Raw genomic sequence first — 25,039 nt, forward strand, 5'->3', positions numbered from 1 at the left:
ACAGCGGTCGAGCTCCTTGGCAACAGCAAGTCCACTTGAGAAATTGCATGAGAATGGAACGGACACAGGGTCACAGTGACCTTGACCTCTGACCTTTGATTACCAAAATCTAATAGTTAGTCCTTGAGTCCAAGTGGACGTTTGTGCCAAATTAAAAAAAAAAAAAATCCCTCAAGGTGTTATCTGAGGTATCTGACAAGTTGCTTTTAAAAGAAAATCCTACATCTACATGCATCCCAAATGATCCCTGTACACACGCTGAGCATTAAAATGCTTATGAGACACCATGTCTGTCATCATGTCTTACCTTTCACTTTGTTAGCTAGTGTTTTCCACTCAGCCGGGATAATTGAAAGAGATTTTACGGCACTTGATTGTTTATTATTTAAAAGCATTAAAAGCCTCGACTGGCCGGTTGTTTTCAACAGTCTTGTAAAAGTTGAGTTAATTGGGCTGATCACTGCAACTGACTGTGAGCGTATTTAATTAAAGTGCAGCTTGTTATTTTAATGGGCAGCAAAGTGAGCATAAATATGTTTAAAGGGTTTGCACACACTTGTTTTTAATTTGTTCATTTTAAATTGATCTTGTTTATGAAGTCTGTGTAGTGGTTTTTTTTTGTGCAGGAAATATTTAATAATCTTTAACAGCAAAACTAAGTTTGACAAACCTAAACTAGACCAAAGTACATGCCTGAATCAGCCAGTGCTGCTTTAACTAAGAGCTCTTCTACTGTGCATGTTGGAACAGCCTCCACTAGTCTGGGCTGATGATCCAGAAAACTGTTCAGATGTCCTGCTTTGTTTCCCAATAGAGCTTTTCAGATCTCCACTCAAGGCTTAAAGTATTTACAGCGCTGCAGTCTGCTTTTCCTGTAGCAAAGCCTCCCTGAGGACGGCATTACAGCTAATGGGAGAGATATGGCCAAACAGATGGAGCTGGCATGTTGCAGAGACCCATCCAGTGTCTCTGAGACTTTGAGATGCTTCCTAGTTTGTTTGTTTATTTTAGAGAGTTGGACAAATTTTTAGGTTAAATCTCAAATACCATTTGCCTCATAGGACTGAATGGTTTAATTGTGAGCCAAGTTCCAAACTGGATGGTGTCATTTGTAAAGAATTAGAAGGGTGAGGAAAATTCCCCTGAAGAAATGTGACATTGTGAATGTGCTGTGCCGTTAAAAGATGTGTCATTTTGACATTTTAATGGAATATACAGACTTCTGGTTTCATTTTTTCATTCTGAAAATGTTTATTTTTTCATAATCAAGTGTCTTTCTGTTGCTCCAGTGATAGAGAACAAAAAGAGACTTGGTTAATGAAGGAGGAAATACTGTTTACAAATACAAACACACATACAAAATTCAGCCCCAACAGCATGAGTGGTAGCACAGATTTAGGCTATAAAGACAGCTATTATACAACTATTTACATGAACTGCTCTGCAGTTTGAAGTCTCTGTAAGGATGCATTTAATCATCAAAACCCGAATGCATTTATACATTTGGAAATAAAGCACCTTTAGTTTTCATTTTGATATGTTGGGTTGTATGTTTACAGGGTCAGTTAACCAAAATTACAAAAAAAGTGATTTCCCCCTTAACCCTAGCTGTGCAGATGATGTATTTTCATTTAAAGGGTTAGTTCTCCCCAAATCAAAAACACATTTTTTTCTTCTTAGTGCTGTTAAACAAATAAGATTGTTTTGGTGTGAGATGCCGAGTGTAGGAGATATCGGCCGTAGAGATGTCTGCCTTCTCTCAAATATAATGGAACTAAATGGCACTCAGCTTGTGGAGCTCAAAGCGCCACACTTTTGAAAAGACAAAGGTAATCCACAGACCTTGCTGTGGATCTATTTTCTTCCCAAAAAACTACAAGCACCAACTGCATCACTGCGCAGAAGGACGTGTGCATCTACTGCTAGCTCACCCAGCACCACTGGGCTAGCTAACGATACAGCTCAGCTGCGGAGGACGCCATTAATCTTTACATCTCATGCTGTCACAAGCACAAGCCTCTCGTCCATGAGTAGATGCACATTTCCTTGTGCGCCATGATATGGTTGCTGAGTGTAGTTTGGTAGAAAGAAATAGTTCCTACATGAAGCTACTCACAGCAAGGTCTGTGGATTATCTTAAACCAGGTCATGATTTCTGGAAAGAGACATTGCTGTTGAGTTTTTCAAGTGTATTTTTTTGGCACTTTGAGCACCACCAGCTGAGTGCCATCTAGTTCCATTATATTCAAGAGAAGGCAGACATCTCTACGGCTGATATCTCCAACATTCGGCAGCTAACACCAAAACAATGTAGACTGATAAATAGCACCACAGGTAAGAGATAAAACATGTGTTTTTGATTTAGCATCACACTGTCCCTTTAATGCTGTTTTTAGAGTTTCAACAGTTTTCACTGTTTCTTCAATAGAAAACAGTCTGGGTGAAAAATTTTGACAAGAACCAAATGTAAAATGCAATTTTTAATGCTTTGAATAAAAAACCCCAAAATCTCTATTATAAGTCTTCTGGTTTGGTAAATCAGCATGTATTTAGGAAGATATTGAAGGGCCAGAAGTGTTTGCACATGGTGCAGGTCTGACCTAATCAGCCACTGATGTTACACACATGTGATGCACCAGGTGAACAACAATTGAGCTGACACAGGGAGGATGAATTCTTTATGTTCACAACAATTTAAGTTATCTACCATACTTAACCATAAACTAAAGCCTACCCACATCAGCAGTGGCCTAATGCATTTTCAGTTAAAAGCAATTAAATTTAAAGTCACATAACCAAAGGTTTACGTTTGTTACGTGAATGAAGTTTTGTACGTAAGTTTACTTACATTATGTATGTCACATAAATTTAGTGCATTATGTAAGTTAACTTACGTATGTTAAAAAAACTCAACATTGACTTCTGGTTACACTCGGTACATGAACAGCAGTCTCCTGGATGAAAGTCCTGTGTTTGACTGGCCAATCCACCCACCCCGAGCTCCTCCCTATGTGGACTTTGTCGCTCTTTATACTTCCTCCTTTGCTCCCATCATTATTACGAAGGCTTCTAGAGACCGCCACCTAACAATAAACATAAATATGCTGTAGGAGGTAATCTATGCCACAGATGACAACTGATAGCAGCCATTTAATGGGTTAATAACATTTAAATCAGTTGACTATATGCATGGTTAGACACCATCAGGGGTGAGTGGGACGATGTGTTTTTGCAAATTGGGTGAACTGACCCTTTGAAGCTCAATATTCTTCTAAAAGGTACCAAGGTTTGTTTGAGGTGTGACAGCAGTCTCTCTGAACACATTTTAATCTGACAGAAACTCTCTATTCATAACACAGATACATAATTGATTGCACAGATGTAGAATTCCTGATACGTGATACAACTTGTGTTAAAACACAAAGTCCCTGAAAGGAGTGATCCAAGAGGAAAGTAGCACAGCACAGCAAGTAGGAAAAAGTGATTTACTTTGTACAAAAGTGTAGTGCAAAGGAAGTCATTTAACATTCTTTCCTAATTGTGTGCTGTGCTACCTGTCTCTATTTTTTGTTCCTTTTGATTGTTATATTTTTAGGGCAGTCCTCATTTAAGAAAGCACAGTAAATTCCTCTCCAGGCTGAAAGGGATTTACAATAAGCACCACACTTGTATTGTCCTCTGTTTAGTTCTCCTGTCTTAGCATAAAGCAGTATCCATGGCAAAAAGATCAAGTAATCCCAGCCAGAGATTCTGCCACTCCTCTCATTATTCCCTCTGTCCTATTCTCACTGGATGCTAGGTGCCACCAGGTATCCATTGAAGGTGATGTAAACATCCACGTCGTCACTGTAAATGGCGTTCTCCCTCTCCCTCTTGTAGAGTCGGACCCAGACCTCGTCGTTCAGAGCCAGATCCATCATAACGCTCTGGCTCTGCATGATGGACCTCTCACTGGGCTGAGCGTACAGGATCACCTGCTCCTTGTCGTTGTGCATCAGGTGGAGGTAGGTCTCCTTAAAGTTCCAGGTGTGAATGTTAACGTTGAAGAAGTAGATCCCTGGCACGTAGCAGTAGAACTTGCCCTTGAACATGTTGAAGTGCCCGTGGAGGTTGACGAACACCGTGTCGAACACCAGCGCCTGGTAGTAGTCGATGCTGTGCAGGGACTTGCGGCGTCCCACTGAGAAGGAAGAGTAGGGGATCTTGCAGGCGTCTCCAGGTGCACCCACCTGGCCTTTGGTGCCTTTAGGGCCCATGGGTCCTCGGTGGCCGGGAGGTCCCTCTAAACCGGGCTTGCCAGGTGTACCCTTGTCACCTCTGTCTCCTTTATCACCTGCGTGGACAGGAAGGAACACAAGTGAGTGGTGCAGACAGAAACATCTGGAGCATAATCTTTTTCCTTTTTTTTTAAATTTAACTTCATTGGTGGAAAGTAACTAAGTAAATTTAAGTACGCAGAACATTGAAGTACTGTTCTGAAGTATGTATTATAAGCGGCTATGGAAATGAATGAATACTGGTACTAGTAAAGGATCTGAACACTTCTTCCACCTCCTTTTAACTTGAGTGTAAGTAGGAACATTTTAATATTTTAGCTTCTATGTTTTTTTCATAGAGGAAGAATTAGATATTGCTTGCTGAAATAACACTGACATCCCCTTTTTTCAGTTGAGATGTTAATTAGTCCTCATTGTGCCCAACAACAGTCAGCGCTGGTCCAGACTACATGATTTCATCCCTAACTGTCTGTAGTGCAGCTGTTATTGAGTAAACAACAGGTCCAAGCTCTTGTTACAAAGCAGTCAATTCATTTTGACATGCACATGATGCCATTAAGCCTTTCTGTCTTTTATAATGGTTAATAATTTCAGAAATGGACATAAATTTCAGCAAAGCTTTCACGTCTTACGCTCCAAATTCTACTCATAAATCTGAGGTAATTTTGTTGAACCAGTGCTTATCCTAATTTTGTGCTCCTTGTAGATTGTGAGACAAAATGTTCTGACAGAGATGTGTCAGGAGGATCTGTCTGGAAAATGTGTTCAGGTGCCAGGAGTTTTAAAATGCTGAGTCAAACCCCGTTTTATGTAATTTATGACCTTCATTGGCCTCTACTGAGGACCAGTAGGAACTGCAATAACATTTATCTGCGGTAATTTATTTCCGCAAGAGGAGCTTGTAATGCCAAAGGGTATCAAACATCACAGTAATAGGTTACAGGTGAGATTTTAAAGTCTTAGGAATCTTAGCACCTGTCTGGAAAGTTTAAATATAGCTTTTATCACCAAGCTTTACCAACAAAAACTGAATCCTTATACGAGACAACTTAAGTTCAGTGTAAATTAAAGGATATTAAAGGAACAGTGTGTAGGATCCATTGGATTTCGTAGAATCTTGTGGTGAGGATTGCTAATTGTTATGTATCAAGCTTGAACTCCTGGTTAATATTCCTGAAGTGTTCATTGTTCAGGACATTTTTACCGAGAGCTGAATTATGTACAAAGATCTCTTCCTCTCCAAAACAAATGGACCAGGTGATCAAAACAGGTAAAAACACTGAACAAAGCAGTTTCACATTTAAGTCAGTGTTTCTCTGACACTGCTTGGCTCCTTGCAGATGGGCCACTAGCTAAGCACCTGCCAATGTGCGCTCACCTTTTTTCTCTGATAATTTAAGATCTAGACATTAAGTCGGTTTTTACCAAAAGCCGAATTATCGGCAGAGGTTTCTTCCTCTACAGAACGAACAAACCTGAAGATTTAAACCAGTAAAAATGCTGAATAAAGCAGTTTTACGTTACAAATCAGTGTTTTTCCTATGCTGTTCAGCTTTCGGCGGAGGAGCTACTAACTACAGTGGCTGTCGCAAAAATGTGAATGGCTCTATCTAAAGCCAGTGTTTGGTTTGTCCGTCCTGGGCTACTGTAGAAACATGGCAGTGCAACATGAGGATATCCATGTCATTTCCAGGACCCGCTCCCTATTTAGATATAAACGGCTCCTTCTAAGGTGACAAAACATGAGGATTCTTATTTACAGGTGATTATACACTAAGAAAAACATACTTATTATATTATTTTCCATTTCTGCCATTATATATCTCTAAACACTGGACTGAAAACTCATTGTGACCTTGATTTTTTTCTCATAAATTCTCCTAAATCCTGGGCTAAATAAACTATTTAAGATCCAACTGGATTATTTGAAAAAATAACAAAAAAAACAGACCTATTCCCTTTTTTATTTTCATATGTCCTTATGTTGACTCATGCTAAAGTCATCAATCTACACTAACTTCCCCAAAAAAACGGATTTTAGAGATTTGTGAAAATTTACTAAAAGTAAAAAACTGAAAAATCACTGACATAAGTCAGACCCTTTGCTACTACTCTTGAAATTGAGCTCAGGTGTTTCCCATTTCTCTTGATCATCCCTGAGATGTTTCTACACCTTGATTGGAGTCCACCTGTGGTAAATTCAATTGATTGGAGATGCTTCAGACAGGCAGACACCTGTGCATATAAGGGTGTCGCAGCTGACAATGCACATCAGAGAAAAAAACATGAGGTTGAAGGAGCTGCCTGCAGAGCTCAGAGGTATCAAGGCACAGATCTGGAACTAGAACAAAAATTCCGCTGTATGGAAAGTTATCAAGAGCTGAGTGACCTCTGCAATTCTTAAATCCTTGAAACATTTAAATATATGTTTCTCCACCTGTTAAGTTAATTAGTCACATGTCTCCACATACAAACCCCAAATCGTTTCATTCATATACTCAGATTCACATGTGGTACTGTTATAATTGTTAGTTGGAGGTGTTAGTCCTCAGTGGCTCTCTTCTTGTTTATATCCTGCTTCCAAGTTGGATTCTGTTTTGCTGCAACAACAACCAAACACTGTTTGTCTGCATGGATTTTGAAATTCTATGTGACTTGACAGCACGCTCTGAAAATGATTAATGGGCGTATGTATGTTCGCTTGTCACCACTCCCGACTGAAATGTCGCTGGTTAAGTGAACATTTTAAGGGTTTGCTATTGTTCAAAGGATACAAAAACCTCTTTGCTATGAAAGTGACAAGTGACACTGCTTATTGGACTTCATAAGCTCCATCACCATATCAGTGCGGAGCAGCTGGAATAAAAAAGGCCCGTGAGCTAAGCAAACACTTTCAATGATAAACAGAAGCGAATAAACTAAGAAACAACAGACTATAATAGCTGGAGGAAAAGTGAGTGACAGGAATTTTACCTGGGTAAAATTTAAAACTCCATGGATGTAAACCTTACATATATATGAAATATTTAGCTCTTTGAGAGAAATCTGTCTATGTAGGTCCTAATGCAGTCATGAGTTAAACACCTCTGGGTTGGGTAAACCACACAGGAAGAAGCCACAGTGCTGCCCTTGCTTCCTGGACACCCGAGGTAAACATCAGTGATCCTCTGTACAGATGCACAATTATCTGTCCAGCTGTGACCAGTGTCCACACAAAGAGCCCTGGGGAGAGTTAAAGCAGTTTCCACAAACAGCAGCTTAGCAGCACCACTATACTAGAAGGCCATATATGGCACCTTTGTCCTGAAAACAAATAACTTCATGCTCACCTAAAATTCTGACCAGATAAAGTGTATATAATGAGAGGTTTGAGTATATAGCATGAAAGTCAAAAAATATAGAATGAAAGTTTGAATATATGGAATCAACCAAGTGTTTATGTAGAATGGACCTTATATAGAATCTAACTTAAATATATGGACTATTGAAAGTCAGAATATATGTAATTAAAGTTGGAATATATGGAATGAACCTTAAATGTATATGAACTACGGAAAGTCAGAATATACATGATGAAAGTTGGAATATGTGGAATGAACCTTGGATGTATGGAATCAAATTTGCATATATGGACTATGGGAAGTCAGATATAATGAAAATTGGAATATATTGAATGAACCTTGAATGTATGGAATTAAAGTCTGAATATATGGAATGATCCTTTGAATGTATGGAATACAACTTGAATATATGAACTACAGAAAGTCAGAATATTTATAATGAAAGTTGGAATATATGGAATGAAACTTGGATGTATGGGTTGTAAGTCTGAATATATGGAATGAACCTTTGTATATTTGGAATAAAACTTGAATATATGAACTATGGAAAGTCAGAATATATACAATGATGAAAGTTGGAATATATGGAATGAGCCTTGGATGTATGGAATTAAAGTCTGAATATATATGGAATAAAACTTGAATATATGAACTATGGAAAGTCAGAATATATATAATGAAAGTTGGAATAAATGGAATGAACCTTAAATGTATGGATAAAACTTGAACATCTGAACTATGAAAAGTCAGAATATATACAAGGAAAGTTGGAATATAAGAAATATACTTTGAATATATTCAATTAAATATATATACAGACTGAAAATTAGAATAAATGGAATGAACCTTAAATGTATGGATAAAACTTGAATATTTGAACTATGAAAAGTCAGAATATATACAAGGAAAGTTGGAATATAAGGAATATACTTTGAATATGTTTAATTAAATCTGGAACATACATACTGAAAATTACAATATATAGAATGAACCTTTGAATATATGGAATAAAACTTTATTATATGAACTATGACAAGTCAGAATATGTATAAAGAAAGTTGGAATATATGGAATGAACCTTGAATAATTATAATGAATGTTTAAATATGTGTATGGAATGAAGCTTGAATATTTATGATTAAAGTTGGAGCATATGGATTAAAAGTTTGAATACATAAATTGAACTCTGAATCGATGAAATTAAAGTTTGAAATATGGAATGAACCTTGAATAAATGGAATGAGACTCAATATATAGAATAAATATTTGAATACATGGAATGAACCTTGAATATAAAGAGTGAAACTTTAAATAAATGAAATGAACCTTTGAATATACGGAATGACAGAATATATCGAATGAAACTTTACTTTATTATTTATTATTGAACGAAATCTGACACCATCAAGATACTGGACCAGTTGTGTGTTTTAACATGATTTATCAGTATGGGTGTTCCTACAAGAAGTAGCACTGTGACTGAGTCAGCACAAAATAATCTTGTAACAGCAATTCTAAGTAATGAAGAGATAATGAACACCCTGGCGAATGCACGCATGGGCCAAAGATATCTTAAGAATCTATATAATATGAGATCTCAAGGTCCAGACTGCAAAGTGAAAATCTCAAACAAAACATATGAGTTATGTAATTGTATCTGAACTGCACTTATTTTAATGCTGTGTAAAATATAATTTGATCCTGTTGATGTAGACATAATGTCAAAATTGTGTGGGTGCAGATTTGCCTTGTCCATGAATGTAGGTTCTGGTTTCTTTTGAGATATTTGGCTGATTGCTCTCTGAAATTGAGATTGGCTCACTGACTGATTGTGGGTCACACTGTTTAAATCCAATCACCACAGCTTTGTGGGAGCAAATCCAACTCAAAGCAGGCTTTATTGTTTTCCAGAGAGCAGTCAGTGAGTCAGTGCAACACAGAGAGGAAAAAACGTGTTTGTGTGAATTATTTGTGTATATTCCAAGAGCACAACTAGATTTGCTCCAAGGTCAGTGTGTTCCTTTGTGCATGAATACACATGTGTATGTGAATACCATATGTTTCTGTGTATTTGTGTACGTATGTGTGCTTCCCGCCACATAAGCAAGTTCAGTGCCAGGTGAAAGTGCCTGTTAAGACCTCCCTCATTGCACAGCTGCAGTACACTAACACTGTGTACTTCATTGCCTCATTTGTAAGAAGAGCAACAATTAAAGGTTCTTTTTTTTAAATTTCCATCCAAGTTATCCAAGACCTTGAATACTAGGGGAAAAAAGGATAGCTAGAGTTCAATTTCCTTGTGATCCCTCACTGGCTTCCCACCAATGAAAAATCTGACCTGATCGTGGCCTATGTGGCCCAATGGAAAGTGCTGTTTCACTAACAAAGACATTCTGTGATACAAACTGTGTCCAACACATCAAAATTTTACTTTGATTTCATCTGTGGAAAAGTTATGAGTTCTTCTGCGGAATGAAAGGGTCTTCATGGCCTTAAACTTTGCTTGTCTATTAGGATATGGAAAAATAATCTAAGGGTGCTTTCACACCTGCCCTGTTTTGGTTCGGATCAATCAAACTTAAGTTCATTTGCCCCATAAGAGTGGTTCGTTTGGGCAGGTGTGAACACAGCAATCACGCTCAGGTGCGCACCAAAACAACTGGACCGAGACCTTGAAGAGGTGGTCTCGGGCTGGTTACAAACGAACTCTGGTGCAGTTAATTTGTAGTGAGAACGTGTTCCGACCTGGATGTGAACCAACTGCAGTCACATGACACATTGTTTGGGTTAAACATGAGCATGTTACAGTCCTGGAGGATTATTAATGTGCACCTCATCCTGTACTGCCTTAATATGCACATTCAGCACATCCAATGCATCAAAACATTGTTTTCTAGTTGGAGCCGCGCCTCGTTTTCAAACTGTATGGTTTGACTAAAATGAACAATGACAGCAATATAGTCCACGATGAGCAGCGCTAAAATCAACCTGCGTAGTTGTCCCTCCATTGTGACATTAGAAAGTGTCACATTTATCTTGCAAGTGTACTCTTCTTCAACGTTTGCTTTACTTCCTGGATTTTTCCCGCATTAAAATTCTGACCAATCAAGAGCAACTTTCTTGCGGAAGACATTTTTTCTGGTCCAACTGTAAATGCTGCCGTGAGAACATGAACCAACTCTAGGCAATTATGCAACTCTGTGACAAAATTAGTCACTGATTCGAACCAAAGCAAGATAGCTCTAGGTCTGAAAGCACCCTAATTGTGTCTTTACTTATCTCCTGTCAGTTAAAGTATTGTGGTAAATCACACAAACTGACTTTGGTTCTATAAAATATTTGCACAACTTGAAGCCTCTTTGTAAACATGTTTTTAACTGTTCCTGCTTCAGGTTGCAATTTTTAAAATTGCATTCTATATTGATCTGAATGTGATTTATCATTCAGCTTCAGTCTCTGTGTATTATTTTTGTATGTGTGTGAAAACAAGAGAGGGAAAGGAAAATGTTCTTTTCAGAGTTCAGCAGTTGGACTGATTCGGGGGTTGATGGCAGGTCAGAACAGACTTGGCATGTTCAGTTATCAAATGACGAGCAGATAAAGTGTGATGACACATAGCTTGGACCGCTCTGGTTGAGTTGGCTGCTAAGGCTCTGATATTAGATACACATGTGCAAATCCCTCTCCAGCTGTGATTGTGCATCTCTTGGATATCAAAAAATACTTGTATTTTAATCCTTTTTCTCTTGTCACATTTTTCTATCTCTCTGTTTCTCCCCTGTGGAAACAGACTTGTGCATACAAATATGGCCAAACAAATGCATAAACACAATTATTTTCTCATACAAACTGTCACAGATTTGACTATGACAGGGTTGACTGTGAGTGCATGGAATTGAATCAATCATGTGTAGCAAGTAAAGGTCATATCGGGTCGATGCGGTTCCTAGTATCCTAAGACCTGACCAGCGGGCCGAACAGAAAATAAATTACATCTTATATTGTGGTTGCTTTTATGTTGTTTGTAGATGTTAAGTTGAAAAAAGGCAACCCTTCGACCCTTTCAGGTTCACTGAAACTTGGCTTTTCAGGCTAATAAAACTTTCAGAGCTATTATTCCCTTTTTGTCCTTACAATTTCTTCAGTTTCTTCATTTTCGTAGCCTTCTACTGTGCACTCAAAGAGTGACTCTCTCTATCAAACTCAGACCAAACTCAGATCAAACAGTAAAACCAAGTAGTGCTCTCAGAACACTGCGCTCTGAGAATGCAGGGTTACTCGTGATGCCTAAAGTTTCCAAAAGTAGAAGGAAGCCAGAGCCTTCAGCTATCAGGCTCCTCTTCTGTGGAACCATCTTCCTGTTGCGGTCCAGGAGGCAGACACCGTCTCCACATTCAAGACTAGACTTAAGACTTACCTCTTTGATAAAGCTTATAGTTAGGGCTGGCTCAGGCTTGCCTTGGACCAGCCCCTAGCTAGGCTGACATAGGCCTAGTCTGCCGGGGGACCTCCTATGATACACCGAGCCCCTTTCTCCTTCTCTTTTGCTTGCTCTCAGATTCTGAAGAGTTGGTTCTTCTTCATTTGCTCACATTCATGTCCTAATACTGCATATTGCTATCTCGGCTTAACTGCATGTCACTAACTCTGCTTCCTCTCCAGAGCCTTTGTGCTCCACTGTCTCGCAGGTTCCCTTGAATCGTCGCTACGCCTGGATCATGGGTCTTGGTTACACTGCTGTTGTGGTCCTGCCTGATACCAACTCTTACTGCTTTCCCTGTTAAAGGGTTTTTTTGGGGGGAGTTTATCGTTATCCGCTGTGAGGGTCCAAGGACAGAGGGATGTCGTACGCTGTAAAGCCCTGTGAGGCAAACTGTGATTTTTGATATTGGGCTTTATAAATAAAACTGAATTGAACTGAATAGAATATGAACTAAGATTTTGTTACTGCGTTGTCTATTTCTCGCCTAAATTGTCCTCAGAAAGATAATTAAGCTTACCATTTATTTATGGCTCAAGATCTTTTGTTACCAATCAGCCGCCATGTTGTTGCCTGTGTCAAAACAGACAAGCTCACATTACGTCACCCACCAATAGGAGCAATTTACTGATCCAGCGCAGCGCAGTGCATTCTAGTAGTTACAGGTTTTTTACCTCTTGAGCAAAAATAATTACCACTGTTCTTTATTTTTCTGTTGTCTCTGGTCATATAGCACCAATTTCAAAAGCATTTGTGTTCTAATGCACTGACAGACTAGTTTTATGAAAAGACCTTCTTCCAGCAATAAAATACTTCTTTATCCATCAATGCATGGTTACACTTCTGCAGCACTGTTCCATTACAACATACATGGTTACTCCTCTGATTAAATAATCGCCTTGCTGACACACAGCCATCTGGAAAACCAGAAGCTGAGGTCTGATTAAGGAAATGTAGCATGAATCAGGCAGAGAATAACACGATATGTGGGAGGGATGGTTTTTGGTGAATGAACATGTAACTGCAAACTCTGTGTTTCTGCTAATAGAATAAAAGACACACAAATAAATGACAAAGACTGACTAGTCATCGCATCCTGCAGGATCAGGACACAAACTGGAAACAGAAAACTGGGGAACTGCCGAACAGACAGGAAGTACCATTCAGCAGTGCTCTGTAGCTAACAGAAGCTAATCCAAGCTGTGGTACCTTTGAGGATGGTCATGTTGATGACAGTGCGGACCTCGGGCATCTGATATTGGGCCGCGGCTGCAGGCGACTCCTGGTGATCGCAGCATCGCCTGCAGAGTCTGGAAGGCGGTCTGGAGGGGGACGGGACGCAGCAAACCAGGGGGAGAAGCAAAAGCAGCCTCAAACACACCGCCAACATGGCTGTCACAACCTGGGAGGAGGAAGAGTGGAAAAGTTATGTGTAGGAGTTGAATGTTTGTTCAACTGTATGAAGTCATAGCATAATACATTATATTTACAATGAGGGGCTTTCTTACTCTCCTCTGCAGAGGAACTTCTACAAAGTCCAACAAGCTAAATCCTAAAAAAAAAAAACCCAGACCAACAATTTTGGGTCCATTCTGTGGTTTGGTGGGGTTTTTTAACATTCCTGCTGAGAACTGGCCACGTGTCAAGATATTTCCATGACAAAAACAGTAGAGTTTGAGGGTTTTCTTCTCACGAATTGAAAATATTGACAGTATTCATGTAGCTTTGCTCGCAGTCAGAATCAACAAGCAAACTTTTGTCTTTTTGGACTCGTGATTTTGCGCTAATGCACAACAATCAAACAGAGAAATCCAATGTCACAAAACACAGGACTTTCCTTGGCATTCAGAACAGTGTGAAACCAAGTGAACTTTGAGTCATTTTAACTTTCAAGGACTTAAAAAAACAGCGATATGAAAGTCAAAGCCACAGATGACTGACTGTCTTGTGACCCAAGAGTTCTCATGTGGGATCCAGAGGAATTGGATTAAGAAATATAACCCCAGGAGAAAAGCTATAGATTTGGGAGGGAGGGAGTTATGTGGCCTTCTATATGTGCACACATGCACACCTGGACTCGATTGGATGTGAAAACATCAGCAGTGTTTTGATTCTCTCTGCATAAGCTCACAGTAAGATGCCCTTTCACATACATTTCCAGGGAAAATATGTGCTGCTGAACCTGTTACCCTTGACACACACACATTTCTCTCTGCTTGCTGATACACATTTCTGCAACACCACTAAAAACAAATAAATAAAAATTGAAAATTGGCAAAAGCTACTAGATTTCCTCATTTGACTTCACTGAAAGCTTTCAGCTGCATTAAGCAATAATGAGACTTTGTAGAACGAGAATCTAAGGTTACAAAGACATTTATGGTGCAGTGTGGCAATGTAAAATAACATAATACAAAACATATGGCATTTACTTGATGCATGTACCCAGAATGCCTTGTGGTATACTGAGTGCATATGTTTCTAGGTAGTATAATCCTCGGGGGGCTGGAACCTCCAAAGCCGGTGTGTCATAAGAGACCATGTGATGTGGCATAAAACCCAGCTAAGTTTAAGTCAGGGGTCGGCGATCCTTCTCTGATATTAAGTGCTGTTTTTAAATTTTCATGTTAATCACTGTGCTGTATCGCTTGAGGCACTGGTTTTTAGCAGCATATTTTATATATTACAACAGCGATTCCAATAAACAGTCCTCCTCCAAAAACAGGAGGTTCGTTTGGGCAGGTGTGAACACAGCAATCCCACTCAGGTGCATACCAAAACAACAGGACCGAGACGTTCTTGAAGAGGTGGTCTCGATCACCTTACAAACAAACTCTTGTTCGGTACATTTGTGGCGAGAACGTGTTCCGACCTGGATGTGAACCAACTGCAGTCACATGACACATTGTTTGGGTTAAACATGAGCATGTTACAGTCCTGGAGGATTATTAATGTGCACCTCCTCCTGTACTGCCTTAATATGCACATTCAGCACATCCAATGCATCAAAACATTGTTTTCTAGTTGGAGCCGCGCCTCGTTTTCAAACTGTATGGTTTGACTAAAATGAACAATGACAGCAATATAGTCCACGATGAGCAGCGCTAAAATCAACCTGCGTAGTTGTCCCTCCATTGTGACATTAGAAAGTGTCACATTAATCTTGCAAGTGTACTCTTCTTCAACGTTTGCTTTACTTCCTGGATTTTTCCCACATGGAAATTCTGACCAATCAAGAGCAGCTTTCTCACACAAGACATTTAATCTGGTCCGCTTGTAAATGCTGCCGTGAGAACACGAACCAACTCTAGACAATTATACAACTTATGTAACAAAATCAGTCCCTGATTCAGACCAAAGCAAGACAACTCTAGGTCTGAAAGCACTGTTATTGCTGGTGTGCCATTAGTTAAGCTATGGCGTGCCAATGGTAGCATATTGCATATATCTTCATGCATATGTGCGTTACTAGATGTTAATTGCTACATATGAGGTGATGATTGTAAAGTTTTATTTATGTGGCTATAATCAGTTTTTCTTAATATATTCCAAATGGATCCTGTGATTACTTGACAATAAAATTGGTCCCTTGCATTCATAAACCCACAAAAAATAATTACCTAATTCTGCTTTTTCCCACAGCTCTACAGACTTTCACAGTGTAACATCTGTCTGATCATCATGTTGGTTTTCCTGCCTGCAACTTTACTGTTTTGGTTATGTGACCGCTTCCCTCCTAGCCCTGCTTTTGGTCACAGCAGGATGCTGCTTTCAGCATAAAAGCTCTAAAACCCCACTGTACACTTCCTCAGAACGACAGATAGACAAAGTTAGAAACTACTGCAAAAGGAGCATTTAGCAGTTAAAGAGCCAGATATTTCCAACAGGGGTAAAAGGTGATCAAAAATATGAGGGGAAGATGCAATTAGTGATCCACATGTAAATTGTCTCACCAAAATATTTGAAAACACAGGCCTCAAAACCTTTAATCTCCCTCAGATTTCTTCAATAGGTCTTTTAAAGGTCAAGTGTGTGGGATCTAGTGGTAAATATTGGCAGAAATCAAGTATAATACATTATTACTATGTTTTCTTTAATGTATAATCACCTGAAACTAAGAACTGCTGTGTTTTCATTACCTTAGAATAAGCCATTTCTAACTACGCACAGAGTGGGCCCTCCTTAAGGGAGTCCACTATTTTGTTTCTACCAGGGCTCAAAAGGGACAAACCATGCACTGATGCCTGGGTAGGGCCATTTGAGTATTTCCATTTTCCCATCCTCCTGTTTTCGTATTGGCCACCATAGTTCTCCTACATGCTTGGTCCATAGAAGTTTCAGTTGGTTGCAATCTGCAACCTCACCACTAGATGCCACTAAATCCCACAAACTAGACCTTTAATACAGTGGTTCCCAACTGGTGGGTGGCAGGTCCATTCTGAATGGACCACACGTGACTTGCAAATGTGTCAAATTTGTAAAAATCACTTTATTTTGAAGAACAGTGAATTTGTGGCGCATAGCTTTTAAATTGTAGGTGCCATTTCCTGCTGTAGAGTGAGTGACTAATGGAGAGCTACTTGACAGAGACAGCAAACTAGCTTGAGGACATGGGCAAACACAGATATGACGCTGAATGTATTAAACTGCGTGGACCTTGATCTAATGACTAAGGAGAAAGACATATTGCAGTTTTTATTAAGTTTTTAGGAATGATACATAAGCAAACAGTTGCCTGATTACATATAATCTGACGTCGAATTGCTGGTCACCTGACGACAGATATCAATCCAATATCCTTCCCTTTTATCTTTCTTTTGTTTTTTGACCAACTCCTGAGAAAAACATGTTTAGATGCTCGACTATGTTCACCATTCTCTAACCTTGTCTGTCTGCTGTTTGGTGCTGGGCAGGCAGTGTACAGTGGGTTTATCAGATTTTATTTGCTGAAAACAGCTGCAGGGTGCTGTGGGGAATAGCTGATGAGAGTGGAATTTGAAGACCATGCAACCAAAACAATAAGCCAAAACAATTGCCTGAGAAACCCTGGCTTTCTATCCTGTGTTCTCCAGCTTTATCTCTTTCATTCCTTTTGTTTTTTTCAGTCTAAAGTATATCTCAGTTCTCCACTTTCTATCTCCCTTTCTCCCACTTTTCTGTCTCCATCTATTTCTCGCCGACCATCTTCACGTTAAGCCTCTGAATTCCACAAATATGTTACAAAAATCCTCTGAAAAGCGAGATGTAAAAGTGAAACAAAAACAAAAGGCGGATATGAGAGAGAAAAAATAAACATGGGAGAGAAAGATGAGAGAGATAACGGAGAGATTCCCGAGGGCTTTTACAATGATGGATGAATGTTAACTGGATTTGTGATGATGGATGGAGCATGACTGTGAGAAATGAAATGACTGGTGCTCTGGCTGCCATGATATTTTTATCCAACTACTGATAGTAAAATATAATCAAAACGGTTATTATCTGAATCTGCTTCAGTATCACAGCCAGCCAGATGTCAGAGGACACATTTCTGCTCACTTACGGAACATATTTGAAATCTTAGTTCAGATTCATCATTTTCATTTGCTTGACCCACATACAGTACCCATGATTATCTACAATGGCCGCAACTAAATTATGGCTTCAATTAGTTGGTTACAAACTTCATAAACCATCAAAAGTACACAAAATAAATTGCAGTATTCATGTCATAAAGACAAAGGCATGAGCACTGAGTGGTTGTTGCAGCCCGATAGTGCTCACATTGGACCAAAAATTGCACCGTGTAGGAAAGATAACAGATTACTTGGATTTCTTTCTTTTTTTTCTGTATGTTTTAAGGGAAACACGTCATCAATGTGTGTCAAAGCCCGCTCACCCTTGAAGCAGGAGCCATTACTTCAACAAAACTGATTCAGGAGCAAAGGATGCTGCAGAGGAAATGTCTTCATCTGTGTGGAGGGTATGATACGCTGCATATGGTGTACAAACATTATAGATGTTTTAACAAAGCTGATATACTTTTGGTGCATTGCAGTTGCACTGGGAAGTCGGAGTATCCAGTTGAAAATTCAAAATCAGAAAGTTGGAGGAGCCTCACCAAGCCTGACCTAAAAATCCAAGATGGCTCTGCGATGCTGTATGCATCAGCAGTATTTAAAGTTGTAGTAATATACTGTTTGTAAGCACCTCTGTCTTATTTGTGTCTCATTTAAACAGTTGTACACACAGTCTCGTCCAACCTCTTTGTGTGGACATGTTGCTACAGTGTTTGTGTGCATAAAATATGGCGTTGTTATCAACTAGTATCGCTAACAATGGCTAATCTTGATCTTTCGACTTCTTGTACTGGAACACAATTAACTTGCATGTGACGTTATTCCCAGCTCGGACCCGACTTCTGAGGTTAGTGGAATACAGCATTTGACAGATTTAGCTTTGCTGCCATTTTGTCCCAGTGACCAACCATGGTACTGCAAACAAATTACAAAGACCGACCAGTGCTAGTGATGTCCAAATAAGCTTCATGAACCACCAGTTGTATTGACTGAACCCACTAGATGGCACTCTTGGTATAATGAAAAAGGCTCAAGGGATGGTAATGCAGTTTGGTTTTAACTAGCAATGGCCAAATAATACTTCATGAACCATTTCCTTTATTTTCAGAGTCCACTCTGGCACTCTTTGTTCAACAAAGGGTGGACACCAAACTGCATTGCCATCCCTTGAGCCTTTTTCATTACACCAAAAGTGCCATCTAGTGGGTTCAGAAAATAAAACTGGTTGTTCATGAAGCTTCATTTGGACATCACTACCGACCACCATTACAAAGAAGATATAAAACTGAATGGGCAGCAGCTTGGAGTCTGGTATCCAGTTAAAAGAATACATCTGTGACACAGGCTTTATAGAATGGGATTCAGCCATGTTTCTGTTACTTTACATCCATCTTACATCAGGCTCATTAACATTTTCATTAGCATTAAGTGCCAGAAATGGCTGCTTCACTTAAAAAAGCCATCGAGTACATGGTGGCCATGCATGAGACTTTACATACTGTAAAACTTCACAAAAGCCTTGTCCCAATTATACGCCCCGTCTCTATCACTATCCTGGTGTGGCTGCACATTTTGACAAATAAGTGCCTGTCTCAATTAGACGCCTGGTCTGGTTGCCAAACAGTTCATTTTGTTTGTTGAAGTTCTTCAGATGTATAAAACCAGGTTCTTGGCTACCTCAGATTATGTGTCAGTTTCTCGACTACCCTGTAAGTTATTCATATTCCTTTAGTCCATAAGGGTCCTCAGATCAAAAGAATCAAAAGGGTTTTTCATAAAAATTAATCCAAGTTGTGAGTATAAACTATAAACAGCATAAACTAGTGTTTGTATGCCGGGTGCCTTAATTCTTAAGTGCCGTAACTCTCTCTAGCCCTTTTTAGATAGGAATTGCTTAAATGTGCAGGAAAGCCCAATCAGTCTTTTTTCAGCATTGGCAGTATAAAAACAAAATCAGGGAGTGCAGCAAAATGCCGCCTACCTACTTTTGTTTATACAGAATGTCCCTTTTCGGGGCAATGGGGGCGTGAGCAAGTAACAAAACGTGTAGCTCAGCGCGTGACGTAAACAGTGACGTGGGAGGGAAGCCGCGGCTAGTCAGGCGATTCTCTCGTATGTCGGCCCGTTCTTCACCGTCCCCGTCATCTGACGGTTAATGGCCTCTTCGTTTGCGAGGGCAAGGAGGGTGCGCAATTCCTTGTCTCCCTAGTTGCTCATCTTTACAGTGTCTGTCAGGTTTGTGTTTCCCTCTTGCTACTAGCTGCTCGCTAATTTCCTGTTTATCCACCGCCAGTGGGTCGTACGTGTGGCGTCATCAACAGCTCCTCCCACAAGTCATCAACAGCCCCTCCCGTGGCGGAAGGCCGCCTCGGTCTGTTTAAACCAAAAACGTTCCGCCAATATGACTACCCTACGAGGCGGAAAATTGGGCACCTCGGATCAACTCGCCAATCACGCTCGCAACTTGCTGGCTGTCGGGGATAGATCAAATGAATGATTCATAACTGATATGTTATCTGAAGCCTAATTTTATACAAGTAATATTCATACTAGTTTAAATAAATATTTGATTATATTTCTCGTTTATTTCTTTGCTGAGCGACAGTTTTGTGTGAAAGGAATTGAAGGCCTGTCCCAAATATAGGCCTGTTGATTTCAGTGATTCAAGCAAATAGCCGGGGCTATTAATTGTAGTTTAACAGGTATACTTCTCAAAGATGAAAATAAATAGGGAACGCATAGGGATACCTGCAAGTCCAAACTAGCAAGCAAAAAATACTTTTAGCCTACTTACATATGATTGCTCTAATTTGCCCTGCCTTTGTGCAACATATACATTTCACTGTCTGTTTTTTTCAGAACATAATAATGTCAAATGATCCCACACACTGATTTCTTTGAAACTATGATAATGGATATGTTGAAAGTCGGGTTGCAGCGGTATACTGTGAAACCGTATAGGCTACCGTGGTATGAAAATTGACCATACTGTGTACATTTGCTTATGTTCGGTATTGACAAAAAATGCAACCTGACAGTGAATCTCATCTGTGCATCTCCATTCTTCCTCGACTGTCTGATGAAAAAGAGAATTCCTTTTGTTTCCATTCTCTTACGGGGAATTGTAACATACAATTTTAATAAGAATAATACTAATAATTGTGTAACACCGTGATATTTTCTGAGACATTTATTGTACCATGAAAATCTCACACTGCTGCAACCCTAGCTGACAGTAATTCATGACACATTAACCTGCTGGTTAGTTTATTTATTTTCCACACCGTCCATGCATGAGTAATACCTGCTGTTTATAGGTCTGTTGCAGGCTAGACAGACAAGTTTTGCAGGGGAAAAACTTCTTACTCATGAATTGTGGTTAGAATACATTGTGACAACAAACATTAAAATAATTTCAGCCCTTCTTAGAAATAGATCCCATCCCTACAACAGATTTAACAGATTTCACAGTGTGTTTGGTAACTGGATATTTCCTGACACCTCTGTGTGACAGGAGCTGAGTTACTGCCACTTCATTATAGCTATCCTGACCTCGTGTTACCTCATCAGCCCTCACCCCTCCTCAGGCTTCAGGACCCCCCCGGAGCCGTGTGCACAATTTGCACCATAGTCATGATGACAACATGCCGCTAATAAACTGAACACACACAGCCGCGTAATAACCCAACCACAACACACATGCAACACTCATAATGAAATCATTTAAGGAGCCACGTCTACAACGCCAGAGCATCAGTTTGGCATGCAACTGCTCTCCGGATAAACCACACACAACTCAAGTTACAGAACATACACACACACACACACATGCGCGAGCGCCGTGCGCTTTGAGAAACGTGTCAGTGAACCGGCGCGTGAGACCGTGCACGAAGATGTTAGAGGTAACTTTTCCTAACAAAAAAAAAAAACCTGCTGCTGAGTTGGCGACTTGTGAATAACTTCTTCAATCCTGCACGTCTCTGCAAGCACGCAAACGCGCCGCCGGGTGTTTCTTCTTCTTCTTTATATTTTTTTTATGCAGCTCCGGAGGGTTATGTTGCAGAGTCGCTTCGACCGCGAGACGGATTGTCATAAAGTCATTGTCACATCGTGTCAGAGTGTCTGGTCGCTTTTTCTTACCTGGTGGAGTTTCACTGAAGTTGAGGAGGAAAAAGCAGGCTGCTGGTGTCAGACTGAGAGGAGGAACTACTGAGGAGCAACCTCACTCTCATATACACTCTCCCTCCCTCTCTGTCTCTACACACACACACACACACACACACACACAAGACACACACACCTTTACTCCCTCCCTCATCAAAGAAAGTCAACACTGTCCTTCTCCCCCATTATGTCCCCTCTACCCTTTTCCTCCTTTTCCTCCATCTCCTGTCCTCCAACCCTCCTTACACACCATCACTCTTACTGAAGACACTGCTGAACCTCCATCCAGAAGTTTCATTACAGAGAACATGAGGGAACTGTCATCACCCAAAAAAGAAAACCAGGTCAACTCTCCCTTTCCACTTTCCTCTCTTTTTCTCCTCTGTCCACAATTTACTTTTCTGTGTCCATGACTCAGATTCTGGCCCATTAACAACCGCCTTTCCTTCAATTTGTCCCATGTCGTCCAATTCCGCATGCCAAAAATAACTACATCATATCACCTCTCCTGGACTCCCACTGTAAGTTCTTAAATCACGCCGCAGAAGCTTCTTTTATATTGCTGTCGTTTATATGAAGCTGTCATCCCTTTCAGCGCTCTCATCAGATTCTCTTCCCCTCTGTGTAAAAGACCCTGTCAAGATAATCTGGCTCAGAAGATAAAAAAATGAAAGAATTTGAAGAGTAGTACAGACAAAGTTAATCAGATACAGATCGCAAAACTGTGTTTGTTCCTCCCACACAGAAATGTATTTTTTTCTGAATTAAAGTTAGTGCTTCTCTTACTGTACTTTACATCCCATCTGTAAGTCTTGGCAAGTTCAAAGAACAATCAGCTCTGAAACACATGGTGTTCCTTTCCAGATGAATCCAGCAGACAATGCCGGATCTAACATCTGGGTGACCTCTGTGCCTAGAGTCCCCGTCTGCCAGTGGGAAATAAATATATAATATGAAATTGAGCATCCGCCACATATGCACTTGTATTTGTATATAAATGGAAACCTTTGCCAGAGCAGACAGCTGTGATTGGTTTGTTGCTTAATACATGTCCGTATGAAGGGGAGGTGTGTAAATCCATGCACAGTATTTAGCATGTTTGGGTTGGGAAAAGAAAAAAGTGGAAACATCCATTGAGTGATACAGTAAAACATTCAATTCAATTCAGTTCAGTTCAATGGAACTTTATTTATCCCGAAGGAAATTGCTGTGCAAGACAGCTTCAAATTACTGTAACAACCACAATTTGAACGATTCACAACCAGCATCACCCAGACAAGCAATGGGTTCCCCGGATCAGGGTCACTCACTGAGCCCAGTTTTAGAACAATACAGTATGAAATATCTGGCAAAATATACAAGATAGAAGTTTCTCTACAAGCCTCAAAAGACCACGAGGACACAATGAAGATTGCAGTGCACTGAAGAGTACTGATCATGTTTAGTACCAGCCTCAAGCAATTTCACTGTCATAGACAAATTTCCAAAGTCAGAATAAACTCATGAGCTTTACTTTAGCTATAGTGCGCTCCTGGATCTCAATTATGCAAGGTCAAAACACACAGGTTAAAAATTTGCCCCTATTATTTTCCTTTTTCTGTGTGGTTTGCTGGGTGTTCTGTTGCAGACAAAAAAGCTCTTCAGAGAATCATCAAGACAGCAGAAGAAGTCATTGGTTGCCCCCTCCCCTCACTGCAAACAGACGCACTCTCTCAAGAGCCAATGACATCATTAAGGACAGCACACATCCCGGCCACCACCTGTTCGAACTGTTACCCTCTGGTAGGCGTTGTAGGTCCATTAAATCCAGAACAAATAGCTTCTTCCCAAATGCAATAATTTCACTAAACAAACATAAGCCCTTTTTAAACAGGAATTGTGCAAATTTGCAGGAAAGCCCAATCAGTCTTCGTTCAGCATTGGCAGTATAAAAACAAAATTGGGGAGTGCAGCAAAATGCCGCCTACCTACTTTTGTTTATACAAAATGTGCCTTTTTCGGGACAATGGGGGGCGTGAGGAGGGAAGCCTCGGCTAGTCAGGCGGTGCTAGTCAGTCCTTCACCGTCCCCGTCATCTGACAGTTAATGGCCTCTTCGTTTGCGAGGACAAGGAGGGCGCGCAATTCCTTCCACCATTCCACCGCCAGTGGCTCGCATGTGCAGCGTCATTAACAGCTCCTCTCACAAGTCTTCAACAGCCCCTCCCGTGGCGGAAGGGCGCCTCATTTTAATCCAAAAAGGTTCCGCCAATATGTCTACCCTACGAGGCGGAAAATTGGGCACCTCGGATCAACTTGCCAATCCGGCTCTGTGTGTCTAAACGCTCGCAGCTTGCCGGCAAAACGGCCCAACATTTGCGGAAAATCTGGCAGTGTAAAAGGGGCTATAGTTAAACAAATTCAGTCCACTCGCTGCCAATTCTTGCACGTCCAACACTTGCACTTTATTTCATTATAGCTATTTTATTGCTGTCTTAATTGTACGCACCATGGTGGAGAAGCACTCCTAGTTTAGTTGTATTGTAAAGTACAATGACAATAAAGACATTCAGTTCTCTTGGACTGTGGAAAAGGAGGTGAAACTGTAGCAGTTGTGGAGTGAAGAATTGGTATCTAATTCTTTGTGTATCTGATCCACTAACCAGTGCTTATTGTAGTGAGAAATCTTAATTTTTTGGAATGGTTCGCCTCTCATTCCCATGGTCTCCTCCCACTGACAAAATTCAAAATGTAAGGTTTGTATGCAAATGCAGTTTATCTGTATGGATTATACTGATGCTGAATTGGCATTTATCTTGTGTTTCAAAAGCTCTGTGTTTTTGCAGACATGTAAGAAAATGTTTATATGTCATATTTCTTAAAGGGAGTTTGGTGTAATATTTTCCACCATGAGCAGAATGTGAAATAAACTAGGAAGAAATCTAATTGTAGTCCTGCAAATAGTGACCCTGCGAGATCCCCAGTCTTATTTGTGTGACTAAAAACTCATATTGTTTCTAGATGTGAGAGGGTGTCAGACTTTGGCTTTTTAAAAATCTCTTTAGAGTCTTGTAGTGTATGGTAGGCATAATATGATGTTCAATCAGGGGGATGGCTCCTGTGGGGGATGTTTGGGTGAAATATGTGGCCTCCATCTTTTCACAGCCAGGAGCTCACAGATATGTGTGCAACACTGCAGGCAAGACTTGAAGGTGCTCTGAGGTACACGGCTACATATCAC

At 40.1% G+C, this 25,039-nt stretch overlaps 1 protein-coding gene across 1 annotated transcript; it reads right to left on the reverse strand.

The window, feature by feature from the left end:
- Nucleotides 1–1,213: 1,213 nt before the first annotated feature.
- Nucleotides 1,214–21,910, reverse strand: c1qtnf6b (C1q and TNF related 6b). The gene is made up of 3 exons (XM_050044502.1): nt 21,797–21,910; nt 13,308–13,500; nt 1,214–4,333 (listed from the first exon to the last, which is right to left on the reverse strand). Exons 2-3 carry the CDS (start codon nt 13,486–13,488, stop codon nt 3,786–3,788), a joined length of 729 nt encoding a protein of 242 aa, XP_049900459.1. The 5' UTR covers nt 13,489–13,500; nt 21,797–21,910; the 3' UTR covers nt 1,214–3,785.
- Between the last annotated feature and the right edge of the window lie 3,129 nt (nt 21,911–25,039).

The sequence above is a fragment of the Epinephelus moara genome, chromosome 5 (genome assembly GCF_006386435.1).
Source record: "Epinephelus moara isolate mb chromosome 5, YSFRI_EMoa_1.0, whole genome shotgun sequence".
In the NCBI taxonomy this organism is placed as follows: domain Eukaryota; kingdom Metazoa; phylum Chordata; class Actinopteri; order Perciformes; family Serranidae; genus Epinephelus; species Epinephelus moara.